At 42.8% G+C, this 23255-nt stretch overlaps 1 protein-coding gene across 1 annotated transcript in view; it reads right to left on the reverse strand.

Moving 5' to 3' along the window:
* Positions 1-664: 664 nt before the first annotated feature.
* Positions 665-23255, reverse strand: part of DDRGK1 (DDRGK domain containing 1) — a 38913-nt gene continuing 16322 nt past the window's right edge. Inside the window, exons 4-9 of the mRNA XM_035547299.2 lie at positions 21992-22093; positions 11860-11982; positions 9744-9782; positions 5307-5363; positions 3565-3613; positions 665-2253 (exon numbers count right to left, since the gene is read on the reverse strand). Coding sequence (XP_035403192.1) covers positions 2081-2253; positions 3565-3613; positions 5307-5363; positions 9744-9782; positions 11860-11982; positions 21992-22093 — 543 coding nt within the window. The 3' untranslated portion in view covers positions 665-2080. The remainder of the gene's footprint in view (positions 2254-3564; positions 3614-5306; positions 5364-9743; positions 9783-11859; positions 11983-21991; positions 22094-23255) is intronic.

The following is a 23255-nucleotide window of genomic DNA, read 5'->3' on the forward strand; positions in this document are numbered from 1 at the left end:
CCACTGGGTCAGAGCAGAAACCCCTCTACCTGCCAACACCTCCCGCAGACCCAGGCTCTGCAGCACTCCAGAAAGCCTGTGCAGGAAGATGTACAAAATGCGTCCAGTGATGCATAACCAAAAGAACGGGCTTGGTTTTGCTACCTTGCTTGCCTCAAATGCTTCACTTAGTATGGAAGCAATCCTTCAGAGCTCCAAACAGCTTAGGCAGTGGGCACTTCTGAGGTGCCTGCTATCAGACCACGAGTTTGGCTCACAGCACTTTGCTATCACGTTGTTCATTTACCTGCTTTTAATCAGTCCTTCAGACCCGTCAATGAATCACAAGCGACCCTTTTGGCTGTGGCAGAGCTCTGTAAAACCCCAGTACTGAAATAGTTTGGATTATTTTTGCGTTGGAAGCTGCAGCTCTTGTCCCAGCTAAGACACAGAGGTGTGTAAACGGAGCCTGCGCGCTGCTCTCGGCAGGCAGCTGTCCTAGCACAGCAGAACAAGTTTGCAGTGCCCGGTGAACATGGTGTTACTTGTTACACTCGCACAGACTGAGTGCCCTCTGGAAATCCCAGGGATTTAATGGAATACCTCTAGCCCTCCGCTGGCACACACAAGTCTGTTGGCTGGCTTCTTTATCACATTAAAAACAAGACAACTTCTCACCTCTGCAACTCTTTCAATAGCATTTATTTTACTACAAGAAAAGTTTAGGACAGAACAAAAAAATCATGGCAAAATCAAATTTTTGGTTAATTAAGAGGCTTTACAAGCCTGCAATCAAGTAATCTCTCTGCTGGTGACTGTTGCACAACACGGTAATGACACCGATCTCTTGCATCAACGCGTGGTGCTGCGCCGTGACCGAGCTCTCCTGCACAGCATCACATCGAGCAGCAGTGCAGAGATTAAACAGGAAATGTGCTTCCTTCCATTGTTTTATTGCTATCTCATCTCACTGATAACATAGCTTTTAGTCTACTTAATTCACCTCTAAGTTTGGCAGTGACAAAGCCAACTCCCTGTCCTCCCCAATTACCGCATATCCACACAGATTCTGTTGAATACAGAAAAGAGAATTAGCAAAGCATCAATTAGGCTATTAAAAAATAAATATTCTTATGCAGGAAATATACTGACATCTACAATTAAGATATTAATAATCGTTTACTTGTAACATTAATTGCGTGACTCATCCTGCCTGAATTTTTATACATCCAAAACACAAAGGCCACGGAGCGGGGGTGTCTGAGGCCTTCAGACACACTGAGCTGGCTCTTACTTTGAAGGATGAATCATCAGAACCTGGTTGATATCAGTAGAATTGTCCTGCACAATAAATGAGGCGAGTTAGCCTTTCCCTGGAGGTGTCCCTGTCTCTTGGCTACGGAAAAATAACACAGCTTGGCTGCAAGTAAACTTTTGACATCATGTAAACCAAACAAAACATTTACATAGCAAAGGCTTTCTGAAATAACCTCCAGAAGTTTTAAAAACAAAGCACTGCAGAAGGTTTTCGTATTTCAGTAAGAACAGAGACACGTGTGGTATTTTCTTTTTACTATATCCTTCCAACGTTGATGCAGAAGACAAAATCCACAAGACAAAATCCACAAGCCTCATCCCCACAGACCTACCGTTCCAGGCTGCGTTTGTCATCGCTGCAATTATACAGCTCTGTGAGAGCAAAGCAAGCCTGCAGAATCCAGAATGCAACTGGAGCCAAATATATCATCAAATATATTTAAAATATATCTGAGACGTCAGAATTTGGAAACAACAAGAAGTATGGGTACAGTCACATCACAGTGACTGCCAATATAAAGAAGGCAGGTACCAATTACTGATATCCCTGAGGTACACGAGTGTTTAAGCCCCAAGTTCTTTGCTAGCTTCTGCTGTACAAATTTTATATGAGATCTAAAGAATCAAAAGCAAAATTTCCAATCAAGTCTTGCAGCTAATCTTTAAACAAAGCGTCCTGCCTCCAAACACTGCAGATGGACTAGAGGGGTTCTTGCTTGCTTTTATTTATGTGGCTTATTCGTTAAAAGGTTAAACTCCCTCTGTATTTTCTCATGTCACGATTTCATGCCACAGTTGGAGCAACAGCTTGGCTGTCAGGCTGGAGATTGATCAGGGAATTGCTTGCTTGGACCAGCTCAGCGATGGAGACTCGTCCCCTCTGTTTGATATACTGAGCCACAGCAGCCATCTCCTCTGGCGTGATGTAGATGAACTTTCCTCTGTCATCAATCACACCTACAGGGGAAAGAAAGGACCTTGAAGTCAGCACTTTGGCTCCTCTCACTTCCCGACAGACATCAGTTACTTCTTTTTGGAAGGGACGTTTGAAGTGCTGAGGCTGCATTTCATATCCAGGGCAGGCAGAACAGCATGCTAGCAGTCAGGCTTTTATTTCCTTCTCTATTGTTGGGCTTCTGAATGGGGCTTTGACAATACCTGAGTGCCTGGGTAAGAGTAATTCGGTTCAGCAAGTGATGCATTTTTTTTTCCACTGTGCGTAGCTAGCTGGGAGTATCGCAGCAGCTACTTCAGGTACGTTGCACTGGTGCTGACATTCCAGGCACAGGCAGCTTAAGGAAAAAAGCAAAGCAGGAGAGCCCAGGAGGAGATTCAGAGCCCATCCAGAGCCCAGCTCGGCCATTCCACCGTACCCTCTGAAAGCTCAGTTTCTGTATTTTGGTTGCTCCATCAGGAGTGAGAAGAGACCTCTCTGTTCTTAACACTTTATGGGGTCAAATGTAAGGCAGGGAGACTTATTGGCATGCCTTTTAGGCCACAGTCCTACCCAGCACAGAATACATCCTTATGTTTTGATTCACATCACTTTTAGGTCATTCAAATGGGTTTCCACAGGCACCCACCAAGATATTGTGGTCAAGGCTGGGAAACAACTATCAGGTCAGTAAATGTCTGCATTGGCACCTCCACTACTTTATCCTTAGAAAGAAAAAGACCGACCAGCAATAAAAGTCTTCTTCAGACGGGGAGCTACCCACGTGCTCAGTCCCTGCTTACATTCCAACTTTGATTGCGTAGGTCCGTGGCTAGGAACAAGCACTTCACTTCCTACAGCTCTCAGCTTTGGAGAGCTCTGCGGTGTTTGCTTATCCCACAGCATGCCGTACCCCAGCACTGGCTTTGGCCACTGCATCTTTAAAACAGACTTGCAAATTAAGTCCAAAACATCCAAATGATCCTTTCAAATTCAGACTTTGGAGGACAAAATTTGCAGCTGGCTGCTCAGTAACCCCCCTAAGGCCTTCAGCAGGGCTTAAACAGTATGTGGAAGCCTTGTGCTGGCCCCAGAGCTGTTGGGAGCATTCACCCCCAACCTCTGTGAATCGCATCACAGAAGCGATTACATCTCATTTTAAACAGAGTTTCACATCTGCTGGAACAGGAATAATAACTATAGCTATTGATCAAGTCCTACAAGTATCCTGCAAAGTTTAAAACAGAAATTACACAGCGAGTCACAGTTAAGGCATTTTCTGCACCACCTATTCCCCAGCTAAAATACACTCCCACTTGTGTTTTGGCTGTCACCTGTTAGAGTGCCATCTGCCATCAGGTCCTGGATTCTGTTAATTGCTTCCTGTTCAGGAGAGAAAAAGGAATAAACTGGTCAAGAGGAAGGCAGAAAACATTTCACACGTTCAGACAGACCAGAGAGGGCTGCTTACACTTAATTCCTCAGCATTAAACGCTCCAGTGAAGGATACACATCAGCGTTTCCACACAGATGGATATAGTAAGCCCTTTGTCAGAAATGGTTTGCTCTTAGAAGGATGATGTGAACCTCTGCTACTTGGGCTGTTCAAGTAACTTCTTTACCCTCAAAAGAGGCTTTTATCTCTAAATTACCTGGCTGTATCATAGAACGGGGCTATGCACATCTTCCCAGGGAAAGGCTGTATATGCCAATGCAACGTGCCAGTTCCACGGAATACTGTGATGTCTTCCCAGAACCTGGCTACCCTCATTACATTCCAGAGCTTTTTATGTTTGTTTTTTTTTTTTTCTGCTCCATTTCAGAGGAAAACTCTTCTACCAAGCCAAAGGGCAGTTTGTTTAATTTATCGCTGGGTTAACTCTCTGGTTACTCCAAGCCCGCAGTACCACTACACGTTAAACTGCTATCTAAGTTTGGATAAACTCGGTTTCTGCAGTTCTGCTTCTCCCACCCACTTGCATTTATGGGACTGCAGAAGCAAGTTATAATCCGGATTTCAACTTCAGCTGGCTCACTACGTCTTAGAATGGCTCAGGTTGGGAGGGACCTCAAAGATCACCCAGTTCCAAACCCACTGCCGTAGGCAGGGATGCCACCCGCTAGATCAGGTGGCTCAGGGCCTCATCTAACCTGGCCTTGAACACCTCCAGGGATGGGGCATCCACAGCCTGTTCCAGTGCCTCACCACCCTCTGAGTGAAGAATTTCCTTCTAACCTTTAATCTAAGTCTCCCCTCTTTTAGTTTAAAACCATTCTCCCGTGCCCTGTCACTGTCTGACTGAGCAAATGAAGTTCTGGTATAGAAGAGAGGCAGGGTGTGCTTCAGCCTGGGCTTACAGCAGTGCCAGGGGCTGTGAAGGTGCACCCCAAGACCACATTTGGTACAGAACAATAAAAAACACACTTAGAAATATGTTAAATGAGCTCAAATCAAATTAGACTAAGCCACAACTATTCTTCAGAGTCAAAACACAACGTGGGGAGAAAACAGAAAGGAACCAGAGGGAAAAGAAAAATAAAAAAAGGATACAGATCTCACACCATGAGCTCACTTGGACAGGTTCTACATGGTGCAGAGAGGGTCAACGTTCTTAAGTAATGCACCACAAGTTACAAATTCTTAAGCGTTCCAAGAATACACAAGCAAGTGGAGCAAAACAGCTCCTACCTATTGATTGCATGCAAACATAACACGTCCAGTTATGCAGGCAGAATCTCAGTTTGCTTTACCTCTGCTCTTGACTCCCAATACCCTGAATTGCTCTTTTTTTAGATTTGCAAAAATCTGTAAGCTCCATTAGCCAACAAGCAGCTGTGCCAGAGGCAGACTGAGCACTTTTCACTAACATCCCGGTACGCCAGCAATCTCTTACTGGCTTGATGGTTCTCTGACAAATGGCCACATTTCCTGGGCTGGCTTTGCTGACCTGCACAAAAATCCAAGCATTTTCAGCAATGCCAGAACATTGCAGAGATGTTATCCTTAATTACCCACTTTCTCTCTTGTGCTTTTAAAGTCATTGCTTATAATTGCACCCCAAAAGGCAGTACCTACCTGTGTCCTTAAACCCAGATGCGAAGCTAAGTCCTCCAGCTGAATTACCTTTGTTTTCTAGGGAAACAAACAAGAGTTACATGCAGCTGATGAATTAGAGGGTTAGCATACCTTTTTCCTTGCAAATAAAAAAAAATGCATTTAATGGACAAAGTAGAACGTGCTGTTCTAACTTTTCCTAGTGAGCACTTTTCTGTGGCAAAAACCTTTAAGATATATCACCGAAACCAGTCTGCTCCGTGGCAAGACTGGATGCTCTGACCCACTTCAGTGAAGGCTCAAATACATTTGCCAGGGCTCGTCCTGAACCTTTTCTTCCGTTACAGGACACGGAAGCACAGGCGCATTAAGCAGCTGTGGCTCTGTTCTCCCTGCCCCTAAATTTCTCAACTGCTACCTCTAACCCCCAGTGTGCTTTGGCAAGATCCCTTTTTGCTTGAGAGATGTTTCAAAACCCCTTTTAAAACGATCACTGGTCTGTACCAGAGCGCACACAGAACTTCAGAGAGGACTGGCAATGTTAAATGCTTTAGTCTGTTTTACTAATGCCATGTGTATTAACGCCATAATCACCTTCCTAAGCTGGTGAAGATATTGTTAAACTAGTCGGTGCTGCGAGAGTGCTGCTAGCCCACATGAGCAGCGTGATGGTGTCTGAGAACGAAGGCAGATGCAGAAACTGCAAATACTCATTTTGCTTTTGAAAGGGGCTTCCTGCAGCCTTTCTCAGGCAGGAGCCAGTCACCAGGGCTCACATCTGGTTTTACGCTTCTCTGTAGCTCCAGAGAATTACAGAGAAAACACCTGGTGCACTCATCTGGAGCTACTTGGTTCCTGTTTTCTGGTCTGCAAAAAGGTTTAGAAACTCATCTGTTTTGTGCAGCACCGCTGTTTGTACGGACAAAGGATGCACTGTTGTCTGTAAGGAATTTGGGAAATATAAAACTTCTGAAAACCGTTCAGTTAGCATTCTGGAGTGCATTCCTAAGAGCTGTACACATAAAGCCACATTTACATTATTGGATGTAATGCTACAAATGACAAACGTGTTTATTTCTGATCTTGAGAGTACACTGGGAGGACACTGAAGGACTAAAGAGCCTGAAACAGATTAACCTTTTTTGTTAATGAAACCAGACAAAAAAAAAAAGCCACACACAGACTTAGCAGTTGTGAAGTTTGATGCAGCCAAGCTAGAGAACTGAATACCATGGACTGAACACATGGACTTGGAACCAGTCCATGGAATTCAGTTCTCAGAGCTGGGAACTGCCAAGGTTCGTCACATCTTCTTTTAAAAGGGCAGGGGGTGCAAAGCCACATCAAAACGAGAAAAACAGGATTTAAACCTTCGCTTCAAGATATTCACCCTCAGTGACCAAGTTCACTGGAAGCTTTCTACTACAGATCCTGCTGTGAATAAGAGACCAGAGGATGGGATGGAATCAGGATCCACTCCCCAGCCACTCTGAAATATAATGACATTATCAGGTCCCAAGCCAGCAAAACACTTCACACACTCCACGTTTCAGAGACAGGCTTAACTTTCAGAGAGCAATATATAAAATGTCCATGCTTCACCAAATTCTTTTAACTGTAGGTGTGCTTCCACTGCTGTCTCCAACAAGGTTGGAAACAAAACAAGAGTTCCCAGCATTGAGATAAAGAGAACTTTTTCCCTTATTTTGTAAGCATAGTTTTTGTTGGAGGAAAAAAAAGAAAAGGAAGGAGTAAAGCCTCTGAGTCCTTCTCCATCCCTTTCAAACACAGCAAAAACAGAGCTTGGTGTTTTAATCTGCTGTCTATAATTCAGAAGCATTCAATGATACCCTGTCATGTCTTTAACCTCTGCCCACTTATTTTTCTTTTTTGGGATGCTGAGAGAGCTCACAGGTGTGTCATGTGCACCGCTGACTAAGACGGCCCCAATGGAAGGGAGATGTTCAGCTTTCAGAAGGGCAGAACGGGGGGCTTCAATCCTTTCGGTGCCTCTGAGAAAAATCCCTTTTAAAGCAATCCCACAAGGCAGAGCTGGAGAAAAGAGACTGCATCTCACTCCGAACACCCTTAAGAATGAAGCATGAGGTGAGCTACCTCCAGCCGGTAATATCAGTGAAACAGATTATTCTACAGAAAGGGCTAAATCCAATTTTATTTTTTAAAATGCCAATTGCTCTTTCAATTCTCTAAGTTTCACAGACTGCTACTAGCAGCTTAGCTCTGCTTCTTGATAACAGGTCAATAGTTTCTGGGAATAGAACAGAAGATGGGGGCAATGCAGAGCCTATGCATTAAGCATACTTTCAAGATTAAAAAAAAGTAATAAAACTTGTAAAAGAAAGTGATGCCCCAGTTCTACAACTGATTTCTACATAGGAAGCCAGGTGTTGAAGCGCTTCTGAATTTGGTTCTTCGGCACAGGCTTAATTTCTCTGACGTCAAGTAAAAGTGACTAATATAAAACTATACATGTGCTTAAACGCTGAACTGAGACTTTGTGACTAATCTGTTCCAGCCATTATAGCCACCGGGGCAACGTGCAGAACGAGAGCCTATTGTGTGATCCCTTGGAAGCCCTTCCAGTTTTAGTGGGAGATCCCAAGGGACACCGAAATAACCTATTGTTCCACCTGCTGTTATCTCAGGGCAGCTTGTTTGTGAGTCAAGGAGCAGCACGATTTCGTTAATCCAGGGTTTGGTAGTGTCTCAAAAGCCATAGAAGGGAACGTGCGACTGGGATCACCCCATACCATGTAGGCCATTTCCACAGTAAGGGACTGAAACAGAGGATGTCTTAGCAAACACGGCCACTTCCAGGTTCCCCTCTCTTTCAAGAAATCTCTCTGGAGTACTGGAACCACTGCATGGCTCCAAAATGAAGTGTACTGATGGCTCACTTTCACTTTATGGTTTTGATTAGGCTCTTTAAAGAGCTTTTTCAGGCTATTCTCAGCCATCTCACTTGCACTTTGTGGTGTTTCTGGTCTGAGTTGACTGGCTTCTGCTGGGGATGCAGTTAGTTATCAGGGGCTATTTCTGTTGGGCTGCAGCAATGAAGTGAAGATGTTTCCTAACTCTGAGTGCTACTAGCTTATACATTTCCAAATTTCCACCAAAGATCACATATGATCAGAAAGAATTTGACAGAAATCATTTTGACACCTACCTGGTCTGGTGGGAGGTGTCCCTGCCTGTGGCAGGGGGGTTGGAATCAGATAATCTTTAAGGTCCCTTCCAACCCAAACCATTCTATAGATTCTGTGAAATGAACACAGCCTCCCACTGTGGCCCTGTGGTGATGGGATATACCAAAAGTCCCAATGACAGACAAGGCAGAGAGCAGCACAGCAAAAGATGCTAGCAGTATAGCTTTGTGGTAACCCTGGAACCATCAAGGCATTTTCCAAACTTGGAGAGCAATCACTCAAAATGACTCCTGGTGTAAAACTAACAGGAGAGACAAGTATGTCTGCAACTCCGAGTCCTTGCTGGGGTGGTGGAGATGCAAAACCAGCCCAGAACGTGGGATTCTGGGTTAACAGAATGATTAGGAGGTCGCTGAGTATGTGGGAGATTTGCTTACTCTGAAACTTTTCACACACTTGCAATATGTTCTCAGACAAGGGTCCAGTTTCCAATAAAGGCCAAAAGGGACTAATTAGGACAAAAGATTTGCATGACTTTTGTTAGACTAAGAGTAGAAATGCACATTTGAATTTTGATATACCAATAGTGGAGAAGGAAGAATTTGTTACAGATCAAAAGTGGAAAACCTCATGAACACATCACAGGTTTTAAATAACCAACCATGTAATATCAGGAGAGGCAGACTAAACCACACCCTGTTAAAAACAAGTGATCTTTTCCTTAAATACCCCTAAAAAACCATCAAGACAGTGTTGTAATTTGCACAAATAAAAGCAAGAAAAGAAACCATGCAGAAGGTTTGAGTGACCTTTACAATGCCAGTGTTTCAAACAAACACATCCTGCCTGGAAGGCCACATGCTGGCACAGCAATTCTCATTCATGCTGAGCAGAGACGTGGAGATTGCTTTCTAAATCAGTAGCTGATATTCACAAACAAGAAGCTCAAACGTCCCAAATCCCACTCAACAGCAAACGTTTCTGTTCATACACTCTGAGGGTGACCCGCCAGGTGCAGAGTTCATGCACACCTACCTTATGAATTAGGGTAAGAGCTACAATCTTGCCCCCAAAAGCCAAGACAAAGCTATAATTGTATGTCGTGTTAACAATGATGGACACATTCATGCATGATTAAGTAAATAATGAAGGTTTTATATAAGGCATCACTTTTGTTACTTGTTGAATATTTAAGTATATCGAAGAGGAAGTAAAGATTTCCCTTCTTTCTGCAAGTCAGCTCTTTGACACAGCTATTTCACATATGGAAGGTGGAGAAAGACCAACTTACCTTAACATACTCGAGAAATTCCATTAGAAAGCTGCGAGACTGGATACAGCAAGGAAAAACAATTGTTATTTTAAATTCATAAACGTTAAATGCATCACAAACTTGCTTAGCACAAATATTATAAAAGTGTTTAGCATGCATACTTCTAAAGTTTTTACAAAAACACACAGAGAAGGAGATTCTGAAATGGGGAAAAAACAGATTTAATCTTAACTAGGAATATGTGATAGGTATTTTCGAAGCCAGAACATGGCTCAAGCACAATTTGTGTTTAAGGCTTTTCTGAAAGGAAGGAAATCCTGGAATCTTTTATTCTTTACATCATACATACCCTGAAATAACCACATCTGGGTGAGTCTGCGCATCGTGTATTAAGTTACATATATACACCGAGGACATTTTGTACAGTTTTGTAAAGTACAGAGTGATTCAGGAGATGGCTCAGGCAGATGGTCAAGTGTAGCACACAGCTGCACAGCACATGTGGAAGCTCGAGCCCTTTTCAAAGCCATGCACCTGAAATCCGGTATTTTAATAGAAGTGGCTCAACTTTCAAAGGCAGTGCAAACAATGTGCATTTCAGCTAACAGGAGATCAGGTTACTCTGCAACCCTGGAAATCAATCAGCCTTAATTAACTGCCTAACTCCAGGCTCAGGCCCTTAACTTCAAGCAGGGGTTTCGGCAGGCTGCCCTCAACCCCACATGGCAGGGTTTGTAACAGGACACCAAAATGCCTCCGTGCATCATCAGCCACAAGACAGAAGGACAGCTCGGCATCTTTTAAAGGCGGATGTCTCCAAATAACTATGTACCTGTGATTGTTCTGAAGATGACTTTCAAATTGCCTGCTATTAAAGTTCTACCTCCCCACCCTTACCAAAGATATCTTATGTTGAGATCCGTGCATCAACTGCCTCCCAGGCTCTTCTGAGCCAGGAACACCCTTCTCTGCTCCCATATATAGAAAAATTAATTTCTCCTTGTCTGTGCTCACACAGTTGCCTGTCAATAAACACTTTCTAGCTTCCTAGCCTGGTTTCGAAGGGATTTTCAATAGCAAGATACAACTTCTCGGTGTTAATCCCAGCACGATGGAGGAATTTCTGCTAAAAGGAAGGGTTCCTCAGGGAGAACACACATCTAAGGTCAAGGTGTTCTGATGAATTACAAGCACCTCGGCCCAAAGCCACTCCCAGTCATGCTAAGTGCAAATCAATTCAAAAGGGTCACTTGAGCAGAGGAGCAAGGGGAACAAACCCACAAGACCCCGGAAAAAAAAAGTTACCCATCATGAAATCTACAGAATGGTTCCAATCTGACAGCTGCCACCCAAGAGCCATTTCAGCATTTGACAGCAATTAAAATTAGTCTAACGTGTTTTTTTCTCAGCAGACTAAGAACACTGCCTCCCACAACAGAACCTTTTCAAGTTTGCAGTGCTATTATGTCAAGTATCACATTTCAACCACCATCCCCAGCAGCTCGCCTGCAGGCAGCCACAGAAGGAGCAGGCTAGAACATTATGCAGACTTCGAAACACTATCAAAAACAACAATCACTTGCAACACCAAACGTGTGGCTTTCCAGTGGAAAACCCACAGGCACTTAGTCTGTGTCCTGCAATTTCTCTTACCAGGAGTGTTACAAGACAAATTTTGTCTCAGTTTGATTTTTTTCATTCGATTGTGCAGCAGCTCTGCTCCTCCAGAAAATAACACCAAAACCCTAACAATTTCCCTGAAGATATGTGGACAAATTTAGCCCTGCTTTCACCTGGCTCACCAACACATGGTACATGGGTAGGGCAGAGCTGACGACAGCGTAAGGATGTCTGACTCCTGGGATAAGTTTTATTTCAGTCCTTACACAAATGGAGGAGAGGACTCATTTCCAGCGACATGCACTTGCCTTAGCACTCTAACTGGCAGTCTGGAACGAGGAACTGTAGCATTCCCCAGGAAATACTCCAGGTTAACATGTACCATCTACACGGCTTAACTTTTAAAAGCAAAAACATTTGGTTTGATCCCATTTTACGAGAGGCAGAATGTAGTAAGGACAATCCAAGTCTAAGAAAGACAAAGGAAACTGCAGTAACGGACTAACGTACATACCTCTTCCTCTGTCATTTTTTCTTCCACCCCTTCCTCTTCAACTACAAAACTCTCCTTCAGCTTCAGGTACTCTTCATACTCTCTCTTCTCCTCTTCTTCTTTCGCCTTCCTTTTCTCCTCTTCCTGGACAGAAAAGATGACAAGTGGTCAGTTTGCTCCTCCCCAAAGGAGGTTTAGCTCTAAGTACAGGAGCATCTCCTTTATCTGCAGCCTGGTTGCACTATGACAGGCAGAAAAAAAGCTTCTAGAATGCATCCAAGTTCTCCCTCGATGGCATCATTAAATTCACAAGGTGCTCTGCCACTCTTAAGACAGAAACCATCTGACATGGTGGTGTAAGCTTGCACAGAATACACCTAGGCTGGCTCTTAACAGGTTTAACATGGGGAAAAAACCACTCTTATATAGCAAACTGTTGTCTTAATTTGCATGAACACGTTTCTTTGCAGCTCCCGTGACAGGAAGTTCCTGCCCCTAAATGTACTTTGATGCAACATCCACGTTTTCAGTAACTAGCCCCAATTCTGCTCTGAGATGACTGGTGTCCCACGGGAGGGATCACAAAGAGCAGCGGAGTTACACTGGTGCCCACTTGTGTGTGTGAAGTAAGAGTTTTAGGGTAATCCCTAAGACATACAAGCAAGGTATGTCTGCATGGGATGTAAAGAACTGTAGCGATTGTTTTGTACCTAGGGAGAAAGATATGATTGCATTAAAAAATAAAGAGGTTATTTTACAAGTTTGACTGTTAATCAAAGCCTACAGGCTCCACTTTTAGTTATGTGCAATAAAAATACTTTCGGTTACCTAAACTGAGAAAAATGTCAAAGTCTTCATAATCATGTGCAAAAAAAAAGAAAAAAAAAAAAAGAAATTGCTGACCCAGAAAACTCTAAGCCCCAAACCAGTGAAATGGTGATGCATACTAGGCAATGTAGAAGAGTCACCCATCCACAGCCAAACTGCAATGTAAAGTTTTTTATGTGATATGTTACTTAAAAAGTATGTCAGATAAGAACAGGATTTGATTTGGGGCTCATCAGTTTGCAGCGTTCTATGATTTTCTTTCAAAATTTCTTTAGCTAGTCTCAAAAACTTACACATTTATCTTCACCCAGAAGGAAAAGGTTTCCTTACATGAGTTTCTTCTGCAGAGCAATTTATGTTTGTGCAGCACACAGGACAATGAGATCCCAGCTCCACCAGCCTCTGCTTGCTATCACATCGCAAAGGATTGATTAATACCTAGAAACGTGAATTCTTCGAGTTTCAGCGACAGCCTCTGTGCTTTCCTTTACTATCAGCACAGGAATCAATCTGCTAAAGAACAACCGTATTGATTCCTAAACACTTGTCACGCTGCATCTTTGACACTAATATGGTAATTGCTTCCCTAAATGGCTCGAAAGCAAACACTTGTTCCATTAAAACAGGAAGAGACAGGAACAGGTCATGAAGTATACTGAAAAATGTCTGTATTCAAAAAGACTGTGTAAAGCCAAAATGCAGCAGGATATCAGAAATAGGCACGGGAGTGTGGCTCTTCAATTAAAACTGCAGAGAAAGTATATTAAGTCCCAATCACATTTAACCAAACTCCTAAGAAGTTACAAAAAGGAATGTCAACAACTTTCAAGGATAAGAAAAGCAGGACTAAGAGGATCTTACTGTATCTGAAAAGTCAAAGCCATTTTTAACCTCCATCTCATCGGAAAAAAAAAATAAATTACAGATCTGAGGAAGCTCTTGAGACAAAACGAGACCATTTTCTGGGTCATTCATCACCATAATGATTATTAGCAAAAGCCCAGCAGTAATTTTTTCCTTGCATTACAGGTGCCAAGAACAACATAACTGCATTTCATTTGGAAGCGACAGCAATTGTTCTTTCTTGTAAGTACATCAAATTGAATCTTGATCCTGGAAATACGAGAATAAGGTTCTTCCCCCGGTCTAGTTGTGATTTAACGTGATTTGAAATGAGAAAAAAATGGCAAAAATTGAAAAGTGCTCGGCCAAATAACTTCTAGATAGGTCTATGAAAAAAAATTTAAAAAGACAATGTCTGATTTACAACAGAGCAACAACTGAGCACTATTTTCCTGTTTGGAAGGTCTAACAACAAACAAACAAGACCCATTCCCACCTTCCTTACCTGCTTGAAGAACAGAACCTTAATTTTTTTTCAAAGCATACCTGCACACTCATATCAGTAATCCCATTTTCAACACACACTTGTAGGTGTGCCTGCTGTGAGACCGGCAAAGCACTCAGCTACCAGTCCTGCATTTGTGGTTTCCTTAAAAGCCCAAATCAGTCTGTTTTCCAGATCCTAAATTTTCATACTATGATCAGCAGTGTGTCTCCAGGTGGTCTGCAACACTGCTTCAATAGCTACAGCATGTCAGCCCTCCGAGCCTCGTGTTTCCTGCTGGTGGTAGAGGCCTCCATAACGCTAAGTACTTCCAGAAACTTTTTCATCAACCAACTCAAAACCCGGCCACTCCCTGCGCTGCCTCACGTACCTTACTGCCTAAAGTGAACCACGATTCGAGCTACAGAAAGCAAAGGCTTTAGCCAATCTGTAAACTGGTTCAAAGCAAAAGGAGAGATGACTTTGTACAACTGCACTGGGAAAAGCAACCAGCAGCAGCAGTGGGAGCTGGGCAGGGGGAACCCTGCTGAAACCCCACTGTCTGTTAGCAGGACATTTAGCTAGTTTTTCACCATCACACTTGGGCATGTGAAAGACTGCTAGGCATACAGCAGCTACATGGAAGGTGTAGGGTCAAATTCATACAGGTTGCATTCCCATGAAAAACAACCTGTGGGTTATGCATAAACCCCGAGAAACACTCTGAGCCTACTGATTGAACAGATCCCATGTATGGCTTCATGCAAGTCATACAGGGGGCTCTCAGCTCCGATATGAATTTAAAAAACCCCACATCTTTACTTGTCAGGTTTCTTTGCCCCTCCCCACTCTAATTTCATATTAACTGTGGTGGAGTTAAGTGGTAATGCATGTGTGCTTAGGGGAGAGAGAATAGCTGGGCCACCTCCCTTCGGTGATGGGTGGGGTGCTGGGGAAATCCCAGCAGCACGGAAATTTGGTAACTGCTGATGCTCACCTTCAGCTGCCCGCTTTTTTTTTTTTTTTTTTTGAAGCACGTTCGTTTCTGTCCTCACCCACCTAAACCTTACCCAAACTGTGGGCCTGCCACAGTGTGGATTTGTTTTCGATCGGTTTTACTGTAACGCACCTGAAGGACAAACTCTTCCACTCCGATCACGTCTTTATTAGAAGGAGGGGAAAAAAAAAAAAAGAAAAGGAAATCACTCAAATATTTTCTCCTCCTCTGCTTTCTCTGACCAAACAGCCACATCATCAATCACTACTGGACCAACTCTGCCTGCTTGCTGTGAGTCTCACCTGACACCTTGCACGGCACAGACCCAGCTTCCCAAGTCCCACACAGCCTGTGGATCTCTGGCACTTTGGGAGACACTTTTCAACATCCTTCTTACACCAGATGTGGTCAGCTCTGACTTCCCACTGCACCCTGTCCTTCCACTGCTCTGCAGGCTCCCTCTGTTCCACCTGCCCACGGAGGACCTGGGTTTGCTGTGAGGCTCCTTTCAGATCGTTGCCTTCTTTCCACCTCTTACCTTGAGCTCAGTGATCATCTCACTGACATCGAAAACATCACTTGTGCCAACTGCACGAGATCCCAGCCTTCTATCAGCTGAAACCCAGAGGAACTTGAAAACTTTTTCAGACTTTCAGCTGGAAGCACCTGGCTCTTGGGACCACAAAGCCTGCTGGATCCTGGGAATGCTTCCTGAGCAACCGTCCTGTTTGGGCTGGCTGAGGGATTACAGCCTTTGAAGGTTTATCACGCATTACTGTTTTTAACAAAGGGTGAGGACCCTTACAGTACTGTCCAGCAGGAAGATATTGAACCAGCTTCTAGCTTTCAAGGCAGAAACCCATTTAAGGTGACACCGACACTAAGCAATATCGGCCTGTATGGTAAGTAGCTTTTCTGAGAGCTTCGCCTAAACAGCTTTCCCTGAGAGCAAACTGCTGGTTGTGTGCTGCACCACGGCTCCTCCAAATCAGATAAAGGGCCAAGCTGCTGACAAACACATCGTTTATAGGCAGCTTATTCTACTGCTAGGTGGAAGAGATCTCACTGCGAGTTAGGAAGGTAGAGCAGACACTGGACTCTCCTCAGTCACCAACTGCTATCAACTGTTCCTTCTCTGTAGCTGTTTTCTTACAGGCAGAATGAGGGAAAGCACATCGGTTCCTATGCCAAATGCTCTGAGGTTCACGGACCAAAGAAACCCTCCTCATTTAACATCCAGTTCTTGTGCTGTTAGTGCAGGTCCTGCAGGAAGCAAACAGGGACTTTACAAGTAAACGATATGACACAGCAGATTGATTTCTGAGATTCCTCCCCCTTGCCACTTTTCAGACAGAAAATAAAACCTTTAGAAAGGCAGAATAAGCGTTTCCTACCAGTCCTCATCCCACCAAAATCAGAGCAGAGAGAGTCTGCTGCAAGCTTTTCATTTTGTACTAATAAAGAAGTTAATTTTCGGGAAAGCGTGTGAACTGATGCTTCAACTGAAACTCAGTCGTCTCCACCAGCCTCCAGAACCTCACTGGTTGTGGTTGAGGAGGGGACTGAAACACCAACCAGTTAGTGAAAGCCTCTGCTGAGAAGCACACACACCTTGATGTTCACATAATACTACACAGAATAAAAAAATCCAACATTTTGAAACTTGGTACCCATTCTTACATGATTAAATGTCAAATCAAAGAGTTGAAACGTCGGGGTCTTAGTCTCCAAAAGCTCCAGCAGCACCCTTGGGATCATTAGGCGATCCTCCATTCCTGCAGCTTTGAAGATCCAGCCCATTTTTATTTAGGTACTTAAATGCAAAGCAGAAAGCCTAAATGAGGTTTCCTGACTCTGGAAACTTTGGGCACAGCTGTGCTTGAGCAACACAGACCTTGTTTTAATAAAACAGTGAGCAAACACCAGACCCCACTCCCACTGTGGCCTTTTATTTCACAACCACGGATAGCTTGCTCAGTGGAAGATTGGCAGTTTCTCTACTGAATCAAGCTGTGTTTCAAGAGCAGTTCACACTGCAACGGATTTGCAGACAGCACACCCTGTGCAATGCTGCATTTTAATATAGAAGAGAGCACCACGAGCCCTGCATCTGCATAAGCAGTTTCCTTAGCAGAGCAAAGGTAGGCTGAGGGAGTAAAATCTACAAAAATCCCTGTGCACAGGAAGAAAAAAAAAGCTCTTAGGCGAGCAATATGCGAGCCTTTGTATAGAGACACTGTTTTGCAACATCAGAGGAAGTTCGCTCTCATTGATAAGGTGTCGGTTGGTAAACCATCTCACCACTAAAAAACTCCAAGAGTGAAAGGGAAATCCCCAGGGTAAAGCAGAGCTGAAGCAAATGCCAATTATAAAGGAGCTTCCTCGCATGCATAGCCAATCAGGTCAGCAGAACACTGGAAAGGAAACTTGAATTTAAAAATATATTATCTGGTCCGCAACACTGGAGCCAAGGGGCAACCACATTTTATTTATATGTGCACACAGCTATATTTGAATAGAACCAGGGAGTTATTTTTCACAAGAATATGTAAGGTTTTAGCCCCCGTAGCCCCCCCGAAGCTACAGTTCCCACTTGCACATCATTGCGTGGAACTGCCCCAAAATAATTGGAGAGAGGTGTCTGTTTGCATATAGAGGAAAGTGGGTTTTCATCTGACCTGAGAATTCATTGTTTCCACTAGACTCCATGTCTCAAACCATTGCGTGGGATGCATGTGAAAGGGTTAACAGCCCCAGTGACTTTATCAAAGATCAACACTGGGGGATTTCTACAAGATCTACACCATGATTTTGTATCCTCCTCTGTTTGGCTTCCCTCATTATCTGACAAACTTTTAGGCAGCGTTTACCGGGGCAGGAATAATCCAGTGCTGCTGGATAGGTTTCAGCTGTTCGTTTAAGGGTGCAGCTGAAAGGAAGCTCTCCTTGACACAAAGCCAATCTCAGCGTTCACAGAAGTTAGCAAAATTTGGGTAACAGCTCCTGGGAGAGAGGTTGGGAAAAAAAAAAAAACACAACATTTAACTGAAGTTTAGCTAACAAAGCTGTTTGGAGACTGGATGCTCATGACTTCAGTTCTCTTGTAAATACAGTAACTAAATTTATTTGTATTTAAATTAAATAAAGCCTAGCCACCAAATTTATGTGAAAGCTTGAATTCAAACCTTCGAATGTGCAGCAGCAGAACATGGCCAATTCATGCAGTTAAGACATTTATTCTGGAAGTCTTAAGCCTTCATCCTTGGTCCTAATACATTTCCTGAAGTGCAGGAGAATAAAGAAATAAAAACTAAGAACAGATTTCCTGCTGTCACTATACCTGCAGAAATAACCTGATGTACTGGAAAAGGAAGGGGAAAAATAATGAAGCCATCTGACAACCGTAACATTTCTCAGACAAACTTCAGTAATAAACTCTAAATTTCTGGTGCTCTGTGGGATTACGTGAACTACAGAAATGTCAGGAACCAAGCTGCCTCCGAGATCGTAGTCAGCTACCGTCTGTTTTGTAATTTCATGACTATCAATCACCACTCGAGCTACCTTTCATCACTTTGCCTTTCCATCTTAAAACTTATCTAGAGGAATAGTTGCATCACAAGCACAGTCCACAAGAGATTACTGGGGACAAAATGTTAGCTGTGGAAATGATGAATCTTTTCTCTAGCGGAATGTACGAATGACAGTTCATTCTACATATTCCACAAAAACAAACAAAAACCCCAATGATCCCTCGTCCTCTTATATGGGCCTGGAATAGAAAGGCAGCATCTTTTACACCATACAATCAGTTTGCAACAAGATTTTAAAGATAAAATGTTATGATCATAAAGACAGGCTGTGCTTACACATGCAGAAATCAAGTATCTATTAGTTCATTTTCCCTCCTATCACTAAGTGAAGTCTCTGGCACTGAAGTCTTGTTATTACCACGCACCCTGTAAGATTGTTTTCTGGGCTGACTGAAGCAGGAACTCAAGCAACACAGCCTCAACATGCACACGTCTTGAATTGTTCTGCTTCCTGTTAAAGACTCAGATGAAGACAGACTTAAAAATAATAGAAAATAGTTGAGGAAGAGTATTAAATATCGTCAGAGACATTTACTTTGATCCACACTGGAAATGGATTATCAACCTTAGACCCAGGCAAAAAATAATTACAATTGCATACACTTTTACAGAGTAGCAGAATAACATTTGTGATGTAGCCTGGTGGGTTGGCTTGCTGCTCTGATAAAAATTACTGGGGAGAAAGACACCCCCTAGAAAAAAAAAAAAAAGTTAAAATTACAGAATTTAAGTAGCCAAGGAAGCTATCACCTAAAGCGTTTTAGTACAGTTTTTATCAGGAATATTGAAAATCAAAATCAAAACAAATGACATTTTTCTCATTCAACCAAAATAAATTACTCAGCCCTAAACTGAACAGAAGGCAACTAAAAAAAAAAGTTAGATATGTTAATAAGCACTTTCTGTGTGAAAAGATCTCTACCTAGTTAGAATCGCGCCCTTATTTGCAACTCAACTCCTCAATCATGGCTGACTGATCCTGATCAGCCAGCTGCACTGCTAAACCCTAGGCCAAACTTGGAGGGAATCACCAGGACGGCATCTTTGTCCTGGGCTACAGCCCACTTGGAACAGGCTGTCCAAGCTCAACTGCTATTTGATTAGTAATTCCCCTGCCTCGCTGGCTGCCACTGAAAGGAACTGACCTCTTGTTGGCCTCCTCTAAATGAAGTGACACTGAAGCAATGCTAGCACCCAGCCAGGGTGCCCTCCTGATTCCCTCTGGAGCATTGGGCTCTTCTAGTTTATTTCAACCAACTCCTCAGGGTTTCAGGGATAGTAAATTCCTAAAATCTTACGAAAAATAATTTAAAAAGTCAGGGAGCTGGGTGGGGACAAAGCACTTAAGGATACACTGCTAGAGGAAGACTTGCCATCTGAGTTCTCTCTTATGCTTTGGCCTGCAGGATGGACAAGTCCCACAGCAAGCAGGATGTGCAACGGATGGGTGCTTTATAGGCAGCCAGAGCTCGTCTTGTCTCTTTCTGTGCTGGAAGTATAAGGGGGGAAAATGGGAAGGTTTAAGAGAAAAGGAGAGTAGTCACATGGACCACAAGGCAGAAGCTGGAGCTATTAAATTGCATGAGCAGGGGAAAAGCAGGAGACAGAGACCCACAGGAAGCCAGGTCTGATGGTTCTGTGTCACAAAACAGCTCAGCTACGCACAGCAGTGGCTCAGACTAGCCAAGATGAGTTATCCAACCTCAGGGTTACGCCTTGGCCACTGCCAGATACTTCTGAACTGGAACATCTTTCCTCAGAACTGCAGTTTTGGAATATTTGGTCCTCTGGAATTTTCTTTAAGTTTTTTAAGCCAAAGTCTTGGACCCTGTTACATACCCTGGTGTTGTAGAACTGACATTCTCCTCATACAAATCAATTTCTGAAATTTGGGAGTCTTCTACTGATGAAAAGGGAACAAGACAGAGTTCAAGAAATAAAAGATTTTTTGGAGAATAACCAGAGTAAAATGTCCCTTGAAAAAATATATCGTATCTATGAGATCTTTCATATGTGCATAACGTATGGAAAAAAGATCGTTAAAAAATGTCTTTATCCCTCAACAGAAGGGAAAAATGTCTCTTCTTCTTTTAAAATGTTATCAACAACCCACCCCACTTATACAATTGCTGCTTAGAACAAATTAAAATAAATCTGCTCACAACAAAGCACAGACAGATCTCCATTCACATGTAAGTATCATGGAGAATTCACACTGAAAGCTGGCGGCCCCACTCCCCTGGGACAGCAATTATTCAGCACAGAACACCTTGGTCCTCACCTCCAGAAGCACTCTGCAGAGCTACGACACAACTTGCTCAAGCAGCAAGGAGCACAAAGCTCCTTCCTAGTTCTCAGCCAGTAGCACTGATGCCTAGAATACACAAAGCAGCTTTGAAATAAGTTTGCCACCCCCACTGATGAAGATATTTAACAAAGGCATTTCAGTCGCACAGGATCTGTTTTTCTGGGTCACTCCTGCTAACACACACCTTCATATACGCACAGCTTAGAAATCTTTAATTGTGAAGTGCATGCAAATGCGCTTAATTAGAATAAAATTGTATAATTTTACATGACAGTTGCAAAATCGGTTGCTAGCCTCTTTCGCTTTCTGCCCTGCTGGTTACAGCTGTCAGGCAGGCAGAGCTAATGAGCATCAGCAACCGGCACAAGTTGCAACATGAGAAATTTTATCACGGGTGTAATCAAATACTGCAAGCGGGGCCCTGCATGGTTGAGAAACCTCCATCCGTGGAGGCATTCAAAGCTTGGCTGGACAAGGTTCTGAGCGACCTGCTGTGACTGGACATCACTGGAGCAGGAGGACAGACCACAGCACCTCCGGAGGTCCCCTCCTACCTGTGCTGTTCTACGATTCTGATACCCACGCTTCTATCAGTCACCAAGCTGGAACCCCCGGAACTTCTCCTGCAGTTTGATGTAACTCCTTTCTTCATATATTCGCCCTGAGACAGATCCCAGACAGACCAACAGCCAATTTTAACAGCTATGTTTGTCAACATAACAAGTTGACCACCAAATCTGTCACTATGGCATACAGCTGCAGCAGGCAGGCTGCTGGATCCGCTGCCAGGAAAATGGGTTTTGTTTTGCCCTAGCCTCGACTGAGGGTGAGTCCTCGCTGCTACGCATATGTACTGGTGTTTGGAGCAGGGGCTTTCACTTCTGCCAAGCACCTGGCGGAGCAACGCTAGGACCTAACAGCTGAAATCACCGAGCATTACTGCAATTCATATAAAATGGAGCAATAAAAAACAAAACTAATAAAAGATGTGTGCAACAGTATTGAAAACCAAAGGGAATTCTGATTAGAGAATTTACAGAGAAGCAATCTCAAAGACCAACTTGGTTAGAATTTCCATCTATAAATACAACCAATCCCACCTGTCGCTCTTCCTCGAGACGTATTCTCTCCTCTTCTTTCCGCCTTTCCTCCTCTCTCTTTGACTCAAGTTTTTTCCGTTCCTCTCGCTCTGCTTCTTCAGCCTTAAAAAAAAAAAAAAAAAAGTAGCGTTATGCAAGAGAAGCTTTAATCCTCCTGAATATAGATTTTGTAATTTCATATTGTGAGACCATGGGGAGTTTTCTCACTATCTTCCTGTATGCCTGTTCAGAATTAAAAAAACTAATAAAACAAGTAATTATGATTTAACTTCTTTTCCCCCTAGACCTTCAAAATACTTAATATTGTATAAGTTTTAAAATTACTCTTACATTATCTGCTTCTCAATAAGCATTTTCAAGCTGGGTACATGCATATGAAATTATTTGTATAGAGATATGATGGAATGACATGATTTTTCCCTTAAAATTTAGTTAGAATGGACTCTAAGGTGAAGAAAAAAAGGAGAGGGGGATAATCTGTAAAACCAAATACATTCACACTTTTATCATTAACCTGGGAGAATCCCTAAAAGAAAATGTCTTGTAATCATTTTACTATTATTTTAAACCAAACCTAGCAAAGACAGGTGTTTTTTTTTTTTTTTTAAAGTGCTTAGGGTCTTTTTTTAGAGATTTATTTTTTTAAGTTGTTTTTAGCCTATTCAGTATACTTAAATTTGAAAATACGTTAAGAGAACAAGCAGAAGACATTGAAATGGAGGATTTGTGGCTTTGAATGTTTCAGCAAAAAAGACCTAACCAAGGAATTTATTTGTCTACATGGGAAAATAAAAATCAGCACATTCTAAAACGAAAAAAAAAAATTCCTCACTCTACCAACTGATGCTTAACTAGCTTCATTCAACTTTGCTCAAATTTTCCACAAAAAAAGAGGGTAATTAAATAGAATGAATACGGAAAGTAATGACAAAATGGTTAGCACAGAATGAGTGAGAAAAGGATCGTAATGGAAGCTTATATAACAATCTAGTTTGTTTATTACCAACCACCCTATCTATAGAACACACCGGTGTAAAGGAGAAATGGCATTTAAACTCCAGGTTACTCTAGAATTCTCAGCGTGGATCTCACTGGCTTTGTTTGGACCCTCTACATATTAGAAATGTAGTCATAATGCATCTTTTTTTTAAAAAAAAAAAAAGTGTTTAAGTCCATTGTGCACTTCATCTTCTGTTATGCAAAGGGGGTTTCAGGGCTGTTCCCCCTTCTTGCAACCCCACGTTCCACCTTACAGAACAATACC

This window comes from Cygnus atratus, chromosome 4 (assembly GCF_013377495.2).
Source record: "Cygnus atratus isolate AKBS03 ecotype Queensland, Australia chromosome 4, CAtr_DNAZoo_HiC_assembly, whole genome shotgun sequence".
Classification (NCBI taxonomy): domain Eukaryota; kingdom Metazoa; phylum Chordata; class Aves; order Anseriformes; family Anatidae; genus Cygnus; species Cygnus atratus.